Source organism: Schistocerca cancellata, chromosome 3 (genome assembly GCF_023864275.1).
Source record: "Schistocerca cancellata isolate TAMUIC-IGC-003103 chromosome 3, iqSchCanc2.1, whole genome shotgun sequence".
NCBI classification, from domain to species: domain Eukaryota; kingdom Metazoa; phylum Arthropoda; class Insecta; order Orthoptera; family Acrididae; genus Schistocerca; species Schistocerca cancellata.
In genome coordinates this window covers 395,834,598-395,846,414 of record NC_064628.1, presented here as the reverse complement: position 1 = coordinate 395,846,414, position 11,817 = coordinate 395,834,598, and the positions used below count along the sequence as shown (strand labels likewise).

The 11,817-nt window shown below is 37.2% G+C and overlaps 1 protein-coding gene across 1 annotated transcript in view; it reads right to left on the bottom strand.

The window, feature by feature from the left end:
• Positions 1-354: 354 nt before the first annotated feature.
• Positions 355-11,817, bottom strand: part of LOC126175126 (purine nucleoside phosphorylase-like) — a 123,641-nt gene continuing 112,178 nt past the window's right edge. Inside the window, exons 5-6 of the mRNA XM_049921679.1 lie at positions 8,781-8,971; positions 355-2,562 (exon numbers count right to left, since the gene is read on the bottom strand). Of these exons, the coding sequence (XP_049777636.1) occupies positions 2,357-2,562; positions 8,781-8,971 (397 nt within the window). The 3' untranslated portion in view covers positions 355-2,356. The remainder of the gene's footprint in view (positions 2,563-8,780; positions 8,972-11,817) is intronic.

The window sequence follows — 11,817 nt, the reverse complement described above, 5'->3', positions numbered from 1 at the left end:
TTAAAAAAACAAGTTGAAGTGTGTTGGGACTCTTGTTGTTCATGATGTATATCAATGACTTGGGACTAACCCTGTTTGCAAATGATGCAGTTACCTATAATCAAACACTATCAAAAAAAAAAAAAAAAAAGTCTGCAAAAATATTGTGTCAGCTGCACATCTACATACATATTCAGCAAACTATTGTCAAGAGCATGGCAGAGAGTACTTAGCATAATACCACATGTTAGGGTATGTGGAAGGGGAGAAGACTGAATGCCTGACAAGATTTCAATCTCTAGTCGAAACCAACAAGTTGCTTTAAATGTTCAGATTGTAAAATGGTGCCCTCAAAAAATGCAACAATGCTGTAACATAATATCACTGAGTCACATTTGGAGTCCATCAACTCCTACAAATATTGTGGTCTAACAATTTGAGAGTAGGCCTATATCAAACAGAATGATCACATAGGCTCAGATATAACTGAGGCAGGTGGTAGACTTCTGTTCATTGGTATGATACTGGGAGAATTCAATTGTTCTACAAAAACTTTTGTTTGAAATAGAACTGGGAACGTTTCCTTTTGTGACAAAAGTGCTTATCAGCTGAACTATTCAAGTGTGCCTTGCAATCATACCCTTGCAGTTACAGTTTCACATCTTGATCCTACACATCTCAGTACTAAGTGAGAAATTCATTCTTAGAATAACCCTTAGGATGTGAATAAGCCACAAGGACTGGAAAAGATGAGAACTGAAGCATCTGTAAGGTGAGGTTACAGAAAGATGCAGGAGTTAAGACCTCATGGAATAACTTCCAGTGTACTAGAGGGAACCGCAGAGGGCAAAATTTGTATGGGTAGAAAGAGATTAAAATGTATCCAATATACTGAAGATGTTTGCTTGAATAACTACTCTGAGATGTAGAGTTGATACAAGAGAATAATTTAGATAGCTGTATCAAACCAGTCAGAAGATGGGGGGAAAAGCTCTCCATGATATCATATCTTCCAGGAGTCAGAAAATTAGGTTGATCTTCTGTGGAGTTCCGAAAACTGAAGTTATGAAGCTGAGCTGAGAATCTGAATATCTCCATTGGTAAAAGAATGTGCCATTAACAGCAAGCTTCTGCATTCAAATCCAGTCAGGCACACAGTTTTAATCTGCCAGTAAGTTTCAAAATAACACGCATTCCTCTGCAGATTGAAGATTCATTTTTTGTTTGAATATCTACATCTACATACATACTCCACAAGCCATTGTACAATGTGTACTTCACACCACTGCTAGTCACTCTCTTCCCTTTTCCTCCCAGAAATAGAGTGAGACAAACTGATTGCCTGTATATCTCAGTACAAATCCTAATCTCCCTAACTTTTCTTAACTGAGGTGGACGTGCAAAGGGGTGGCATAGTTTTACACTTGGTGGAAAATACCTTCCTGAACATCATTTTTCAGATACATCATCTTCTTTCTGCAAGAATTTCCATCTGAGCTCATGGAGCATTTCTGTAACACTCTTGTGTTGATCAAACAGACTGGTAACAAATCTGGAAGCACACATATGAATTTCTTTGATAACTTCTTTTAATCCAACATCATTGGAGCAGCGGACACTTGAGCAGTACACTTGAACAGGTTCAGTACAGGGGTTTACTTTTTAGACTTGCTACACTTTTTTAGGAATCTTCAAATAAACAGTAGTTGGCCAAAGGTCTCCATTACTGACCATATCTATTAATTATGTTTCACGCCATAGATACACAATCAGTGTCAGTAGGTCAAGTGGGGAACTTTTAATGCTGTATTTTAGCATCACAGGAATGTTTTAATACCATATTTGAGCATTATAGGAAAATTTCTCCTAACCAATCACATCAACTTATAATCATCTACATTTAAAGCTAACTGCCATCTCAACAAGAAATTTTCTCAAAAATTAGCTGCCATTTATTGCAGCAAATAAAAATTCTGTCCAAGTCATCCGGAATCCCCTCCTACAATCTTGCAACAACAGTATTTTTCCATACTCAATAGCATCATCGGGAAACAGTCTCAGTTTGCTGTCCACCCTATCTGACTCATTGTTTACATGTGCAGGAACAGGAACAGCCCTATCATACTTCAGTGGGCCACTCCTGATATTACATTTGTCTGTGATGAAAACTCGCCAGCCAACACCACATTCCTTGCAAAAACAGGAGACAACTTTGGAGGAACCTGAGAGGTGAGAGGGTAAAAATGAAAAGTAGTTTAATAAACTCACTGGTATATGTGTATAAAAGACACTGGCATATCACAACAATAACACAATTAGATTAACAAATAACATAGTTGGAATGGAAGCTGTAAAGTGTGGAGTGGCTGTAGCAGCACTACTCTTGGAGCACGAGGGGCACCAGCCTGCAGATGAGCTGCTGGAGGAGTTTGGCGCGGGAGCTGCTGACTTCGAGGACCGCCTCGTGGGTCACCTCATCCTCCTGGTCGTAGCTGAGTGCACACCGGTTGGTGATGAGGCTCATCCCGAACACCGTCAGCCCGCAGTGATGCGCTGTCACTACCTCGTGCACCGTGCTCATGCCTGCAGAAATAAATACTGAACCGATATCTAACTGACTAAAACTAAGGGAAGATTTTATGAGCCCTACACTATACAGTTGCATCATGACATTTCTAATCACATCACAATGTTATTTGTTTATTTGTGTGAAGAATACATGAAACAGTAGGGACTGTATAGGAGTAAGCACAGAAGAATGAGGTGCTGTGTCCATGTAATTAAGTTTCAAATGATATTACACATATACAATTTATGTTTTTTGTAATAGTATTTAATAATATTCAGTGATAATGCTAATTTGCTTCAAGCACCTGAGAGTTTATATTGAAATCACCTAAAACTGTGTTAATGATTCTCTCAGTAAAAAAAAAAAAAAAATACTCAAAATTAATGACAACTCATTAGATGTGTGTATTTCACGATAATATACCGTCATTGATGTCTATACCTCCAAGAGTATGCATGGATGCCCACAACATATTTATAACCACTGAGCTTAACAGGTTAGAAAACATATAAAGTTGTGAGTGCAATCTTAGGGTGATTAAACAGTACAAGTAATAGATATGGTTTTTATTTAATATTTCTCAGAATCTTTTTGTAACTGCATTTAACAAAATATTTGTATATTAGTGCCTGTGTTCCCGGCTGTTAAAGTCCCTTAAATTCTCCGTTTATTATTAACGTAGAAAAATGATAGATTCTATTTGCTTCACTCAGATACCAACTCAAAAAAGATGTAAAACAAGGGAAAAAATAAATGAAAATCAAATCAAATAATTGAGCAGTGTAATCCCTCCAGGGGTTGTGTAAAAACATACTAGCTGTTTTTACCTTTGCATATGAGTCTCTGGGCACAGACAAATGTTTCAATTTATTTAAAGTTTTTCATTACAAAGGATTGCCACTCTGCTGTTAATTTGTGCTATTTTCTTTTCAATGCACTATTATGCAAGCATTATTTTAATTGATTTTTCAGGCCTACTATCAAACTCATTTTTTAATTAATGTGGCATGCTTCTTGGTGATAGTCAAGTGATAGTAACCGACTGCCATGTCGTGGCACATTCAGCCAAGACATACACACCATTCAAACAGTTACATTAATTTTGATTTATCAGACAAAGCTGACCTCTGAGAAACAGTTATGCAGTATTACCAAGCCATTCCCTGGCAGAGGTGAGTCAAAATGACAGATTGTGATGAGTGAATCCAGTTTTACACAAGAGACTTTTCTTGTCAAAATCATCTACTTGTGGGACTGTGTCATCGGTAAGCAATTGGTTGTGCTGAGTGTAGAGTATTAAAATTCTCATTATGCTGAAGATTGTGTAAGCACAGAAACAGGCAACAATGGCATCATCTGCTACTGACACTGGAGGGTAAGTTTATCACAACTACCTCACTCATGGTACAGTAATAGATTTGTGCTATTGTATCATCCTATTATCTTTATTTGTGAAGGAGAAAAACAGTTTTGAATGTTATTTGCTATTTAGGAAGAAAACAAGACATAAACATATATTGTTTGATATTTTATGTATAATACATACTGTATTTTGTCAAGTAAATAAATAAATGTTGATGTTTTGATGTGCTTTCAGGCCATTTTTCATAATGTTTCAGTTCTTGACTTGTGGAGAACTTACCATATAACCATTCTGAAGAACATCTGCTATGAATTTTGCTAGTTCCTTAATGCTGTTACTATATTTCAAATTTCGTAAGGTCAGTCCTTCATGACTACACTATCACCATTTTGGTGCCAAACATACAGTACACATCACTCAGAATACATGTGGTTTTGGGCACTGGCTTATAAACAAACATGAACACTCATCAAAAATGAGTCTCATTACATAAATAATTCACCATGGGCACTACAGTACAAGCACTTGCCACAAGTTGTCAGTTGAGACAAAGTCACTCATGTAGAAGGAGCTTTAGGTACAGACGGAGTAATGATGCTACTAGTTATTATAGATAGAAACAGAGTGGGACAACAGGCCACTAGCACGGAAGAGAGCTACTTGTCACATGAAATGTGTTAAGGCAAGGTTAATAATTTTAAATGTAAAGTGTGTTGCCACCAACTCAAAATATACATGGAAGAAAACTTTTACTGGTACCTTTATGATTATTTTAAAGTTAATTTGTAGTTCATTTTGGAAATCAAAAGAGTCAATAAAATGATGACAACTAGTTACAAACAAAAATAATGCACCACAACTTTTGGGCCTTCTCGATTGCAGTAATGTTAGTCAGAAGGCATTTCAAGATTGGCCATTATAATGTGCACACTAGTAAAATATGACATAATCAGAAAGTTTTGTTATTATCATAGTGTGTTACTATTAGCCACCGGATGTTGCAAACTGCAGATAACTGGCTTTGCCAAAGTATATTGTGAAGAAATTTTGGTGCTTTCAGTTAATAAACATACACAGCATCCTTAAAAAATCTTTCTTGGCAGTGAAACAGAACCACTGCCTCATCCCAGTACTCATTTCACCATAGTACTACAAGATCTGGCAACCTGCACTCACTCTACACAACAGTACAACAATCTATGATATCATCTATACTAAACACGAGGCTAGTGCTGACCCTTTGACTTCTGTAGAGAATCATAACTTTGGCAATTCATAGATGGAATGTTGTCATGAGAGATTTCCACTGCGGGTACATCATAATTACCACTTGCATGTACTGCTGCTGTAAGGTGGATGGGTCCCAAGGAATTGTAACAAAAGTGAACAAATTTCATTATTTTGAAAACTTTTTATATATTTTTACACAGTAGATAAAATACAATCAATAATGATGATGTTGTTGATGATATAATAGTGATGCTGATGGAGCACAAAAATAATCATGCCACGATGGAGGTGGAATGAAGAGTATGATAATGTAGCCCTGCAACACATGCAGGAAGCAACTGTCAGTTAATGAGGGGAAACATATAGGGGGGAGGTAAACTGAAGGGTTGGATGAAGTGGAATCTTGTTGACTATGGCTGGAAGTAAGAGAGAATTTGGGGACAATTTCATTATTGAGTAGCAGGAGGGATAAAAATTCTGGTGAGAGAGGCAGGATAAGGCATGGTGGTGCATTTAAGATGAGATATAACTTCAGTGGCACACCAGGGCACCTTAATTGATGATTAGTGAATGAGAATGTTAATGTTTTGAGTCCTGAAGTACTCCAAAGAAAAGCCCTAATAACTGGTGTATAAACAGCTAATAAGTAACATTTCGGGAAATAAATATTCCAGAACTACAGTTTTCTTAATTTATTTATTCTGTCATAAACATTTTAGAGGATAAGGCCTCATCATAAAATGGTCACCAGCATCATACTGCATTAACAATTGTAAAGACACCACAAAATATTGAGATGGAGGTCAAAATTACCCACACTTACTGAAACCAAATCATATATTGCCAATACATTATATGTCAAATGCATCAGATCACACTAAAAATATTAAACAATAAAAATAAGTAAAATTATGTGAAGCATCTCTTGCATATTACGAGGGCTGCCCAGAAAGTAATGCACCACATTTTTTTGTTCAACAATTCTTCATTGATCATAATGGGAATTACACATACGAAAGAATGGTGTTTTATTTACACACCCTATTTTTCCACGTAATCTCCATTCCATTCTATGGCCTTCCTCCAGCGCAAAACAAGGGCATGTATGCCCTGCTGGTACCAATCCTTGTCCTGGTAGTGGAGCCAGTGCTTTACTGTGTGAACCACCACCTCATCAGTCCAAAATGTCTTCCACAAATGACATCCTTTAATGGCCCAAGTAAGTGGAAGTCTGAGAGGGCTAGATTAGGTACATCAGGTGTGACACCCCCATGGATAGATAGTCTCCTCGACTGCTGCAAATCGTGGAGCTCCGCCGAACTGCCTTCTGATGACTTCACCATTCGTGTCCAGTGACTAACTGTAATTCTGTCAACAGCAGATGCTCCATAGACTTTGCACAACCGTTTGTGAATATTCCCTACAGTTTTTTTCTATATAGTGAGAAATTCAATGACGGCACATTGCTTGTAACATACATCACCTACAAACACCATTTTGAAACTGTCCTGCAGCTACGCTATCTGTCGGAAGTGATGGAAACTTGGCACGCTCACTCAGGAGACAACCATAATACACACATAATGTTTTGCATTCATAACATTGTTTTCGGGTAAGAAAAATGTGTGGTGCATTACTTGCTGAGCAAACCTTGTATATGATATATTAATATGGTACAGTATTGTTTCATTGAGCATGAGTAATTTAGGCCTTCATTAACATATTCTGTGGCCTCTTAGAAGATTAAACAGTATATGATGATTATCAGCATTTGATACTGAAGCTACAGCCTCAAAACTGATCATGTCAGACTAAATAAAAAATGAAATCAGTGGAAACTATGGAAGATGTACTTTCTGAAATACCTGAGAACTCTCACACCCTCAACAACCATTGTTGTTGTTGTTGTTGTGATATCCCGTTGAAAGACTAATCGGTTGCAGCTCTCCATGCTGGTCTATTCTGTATGAGCCCCTTATTCCCTGCATGACTATCACAACCTAGATCCATTTTACTTTACTGTAGTCAAGTCTTGCTCTGTCTCTACAATCCCCCAGCCCACACACACACACACTTCTTTCCATTACCAAACTGATGATTCCTTGATTCCTCAGCTCAGGATGTGTGCCATCAGCCAATTCCTTATTTAAGTCAAGTTGTACCATGTCTTTTCTCACCAGTTTAATTCAGTGCCATCTCATTAGTTATTTGAGTTACCAACCAATCTTCAGCATTCTTCTGTAGCATCACATTTCATAGGCTTCTTTTTTATTCTTTTCCATATTGTTTGTTATGCTAGTTTCACTTCGTACTAGGCTAGATTTCAGACAAGTACCTTCAGAAAAGATTTTTTTTCCTATTCCCAGCCTGAATTTTTATATCCTCTCTAGTTCAGCCATCATCAGTTAACTAGCCATGTACTAAACTTAGTATCTCATTTCCTAATCTGATTTCCTCATCACCTGATTTAATTCGACTTGAATCCATATCCCTTGTTTTACTTTCACTGATGTTCATCTCATAACCTCTTTCCAAGAAAGTCTATTGTGTTTAAATGGTCTTCCAACTCTTTTGCCATCTCTGACAGATCTACAATGTAAGTGGCAAACCACAAAGTCTTCCTCCTGAACTTTAATCCCCTTTCATGATTTCTCCTTGTTTTCATTCACTTTTTGATCAGTGTACAGATAAAGTAACATCACTGACAGACTGTAACACTGTCTCAGTCCCTTCTCAACCACTGATTTTTGTGCCCTTTGGCTCTTATAACTGCAGCCTGCTTTCTGTATGAGTTGTGGATAACATTTTGTTTCTTGTATCTCATCCCTGTCACCTGCATACTTTTCATAGAGTGTATTGCAGCCAACACTGTCAAAAGCTTTCTCTAAATCTACAAATCCTATAAATGTAGGGTTACGTTTCTTCAACTTGTCTTCTATAATAAGTAATAGAGTTGGCCTGCCTTGTGTGTGCTTAAATTTTCCCAGAGCCCAAGCTGGTCTTCACCAAGATTGGCTTCTTCCAGTTTTTCCATTCTTCTGCAAATATTTAGAGCCAATATTTTGCAACTATGACTTATTAAACTGATGTTTTTGAAATATTTACACTTGTCAGCACCTGTCTTGTATAGAATTGCAATAATTGCATTCTTCTTTATGTCTGAGGGTACTCCACCTGTCTCAAACCTTGCATAGCAGGTAGGACAGTTTTGTCATGGCTGGCTCAGGATCTCAATCATGCTGAGAGAATGTGATCTACTCCAGGTGCCTTCTTTCAACTTGGATATTTCAGTGCTCTGTTAAATTCTTCTCACATCAGAGTGTTATCTCCCATCTCATGTTCATCTGCTTCTTCTTCTCTTTCTATAACAACCAATAGAGACTATAAAAATACATAAACTTTTCTTGCTTCCAAAATTAAGTGCTGAAAGGATGCCATTTCAAGACTGCTGATGACACAAAGAAGAATACTTTTTCGATCTGCATAGCAATGTGGAAACTTGTGAGGCAAGTGTGCAGGTAGAGGAGAGGACTACTCTGAAGGTCACAAGGGCTGAACATCTCTAAACTGAATAAAAATGTTTTGTTTGTACTTTTCACAAATCTGGAAACTAAATAAAATTTGTAGTACACTTCTTACCAACTGCATCAGTACCCAGTGCCTTGAGGCAGCGTGTTTCTGCAACAGTCTCAAATGCAGGACCACCTTGTGCAGTGTATACTCCTTCTTTCATGATCTCAGCGATGCCCATCTCTTTGGCAATAGACATGACTTTTTTCCTTATTCCTCTGTCATAACATTTTACAGTGGCAGGGAACCGAGGTCCAAACCTGTTGGAAGAAGGAGAATTAGTTTGTTGATTATTTTCATGTTCCATAGATCAGGATTGCAATCTCTACATATTTTATGAAATGAGTCAGTTCCATAATTTTAGTAAAATGAAACAATGGAAATTCCAGGTAGCAATATCAACAATGTAGAAAAAGATATATTGCTACCTACTGTAATGATGACACATTAAGTTGCAGGCAGGCACAATTAAATGACACACATAAAGTTTCAGCCACAGACTTTGCCAGAAGAAGAAAGAGAAACACACACCATTCATTCACTCAAGCAAGCACACATCATACACACATGGCCACAAACTCCAGCAGCTCAGACCAGAATGCCAATGGCCATTGGCATTCTGGTCCAAGCTGTTAAAGTTGGTGGTCATGTGTGTATGAGATGGATTTGCTTTGTGAATGAATGGTGTGTGCTTCTCTTTTCTTTTCTGATGAAGCCTGTGGTTGGAAGCTTATGTGTGTATGTTTGTTAATTGTGCCTATCTGCAGCTTAATGTGCCATCTCTACAGTTTACAAGTAGCAATCTGTCTTTTCCTGCCATCATTTTAGTAGGTTTTTCAGTGAAAGACATGGCAACATACTTACCATGCTTACACAATTGCCTTAAGATTATTATTATTACTCTTTTTAATACATTAATTTATACTTAATCTCTCTCTCTCTCTCTCTCTCTCTCTCTCTCTCTCTCTCTCTCACACACACACACACACACACACACACACACACAGACAGAACCACTCATTATGTTGTTATTACACATTCAAAAATTCTGCTGTGGAACAGAAAGAGTTACCAAGAAGATATGATTCAAGTAAGTGTTATGAAATTCTTTATATCACTGGATAGCTGACTGGCTGAATGCCTCAGTCCTTTTTGTGCCACATTAAGGCTGACTGTGATGTGTAGAGTACATCATTTCTCTATTTCATAATTTAGGAGGAGCCTACCACAGAAGTGCCTAAGCAAACCTTTATATTTCTCTGTTATAGGTGATATAAAAATTAAAGAAATAATGTACTTTGCTTACAGCCATTCCATAATCTCATATGTGGTAAGTGACTCATCCAGTCGAGCTAAAGTTTTCAGAGTCCAAATACAACTTGACTACCTGGATTAGGAAATGAGTCAGAGAAACTGAATATCTACTGCTCCTATAATCACTACTTTACCATGGCCCAGCAGAACAGACAAATTCTCCCACATCATCTACCAGTACACATGCACTGTCATAATTATCTGTTCCTAAAATTAGCACTGACTAGCCAAAAAGTTCATAAAGTTCAGTACATATCTGGACCAGCTTAAATGATTTAGGTGACACTTGAATTGATGTACAATCTACACAGGGTTTATTCCACTATACATGGATAAGCACATTTGTTAAAAAGCTGGGAGCATTGACTTGATATAAGCAAATACATGATAAGATATGGAAAATGTGGCCACTGAATACTGAAGTTTATATTCAAGTCCATCTAACAAAACTGCACCATTAATTCATAGAAATTCCAACAAAATTCCATAGAACCATTCCTATCACCAAATGAACTTTATTATTTATAACTACTACTCACTGCTCAGCTTAACGTATGATTTTTACAGATTCACAAATGAGGCTAATTCTGAAAAAGACATACATATCAAAGACTTTTAGAGTTTTGATGATACTAGCAAACCTGGCAGAGCCTGCACCGAAATCACTATACCTCTCATGTTAACAACCACACTACAACAGCCTGATGCTACAGTAACTGCAAAATCAGCCAGGCAGAGCTGTTGAGCTTCCTTATTTATAAGCTGCCCCATCTCCATGGCTTTTCATGTAGCAAATCTGTGACAGATCACATATTATCAGTTTACTGTAAATTACTTAAATTAAGTGCCTTTCACATGAGTTATAAGTAGCTAACAAGAGAAAAGAAAAACAAGACTAATTTGTTGAATCTATGCCAATTAGTACATCAGACTGATAGTTTTTAATACTGTTCACAGTTTCAGAAATTGATCATATACATAAATGTATGTAAATAATATTAATAGTAACTTCATACTTTTATAATGAAGTACTGTTTGAGAAAAGTGCACAAGTATTCAGTCTAATCTTGATGAAATGTTCAGAAATGTAAAATTGTGAACTTCAGGTAACAAAAAACATGGTATTCTATGACTACAGTATCAATTAGTTGCAGCTGGAATCTGTCAACTCACACAAATAGTTTGGTGTAACAGTGAAACAGAATGATCACATAGGCTCAGTCACACATAAAATAGGTGGCAGACTTTGTTTTACTGGTAGAATACTGGGGAAATGCAATCAGTTTACAAAGGAGATTGTGAACAAAACACTTGCAAGACACATCCTAGAATATTGCTCCAGTATACCAAACCCAAAGCAAATAGGACTAACAGCGGATGTTGTACGTATACAATGGAGGTAGCATGAATGATCTCAGGTTTATTTGACTCATGGGAGAGTGCCGCAAAGATGCCAATGGAAGAGAACTGACAGACTAGCCTAATCACAAAGTTTCAAGAACTGACTTTAAATGATGACTCTAGAAATATGCTACAACCCCCTACATATTGCTCCCATAATAATCATGAGAACAAGATTAGATTAATTACAGCATGCACAGAGGCATTTAAACAGTAATTCTTCCTGCACTCCATAAGTCAAGCCCTAATAACCGGTACAAAGGAATGTGCCCACTGTCGTGCACTTCACAGTGGTTTTGCAAAATACAGATGTAATAGATGCAGGAATCATTTCACATAACTTTCTGAACAGCATGGTAGCGAGCTGGTATGACATGGGCATCCAAAAACT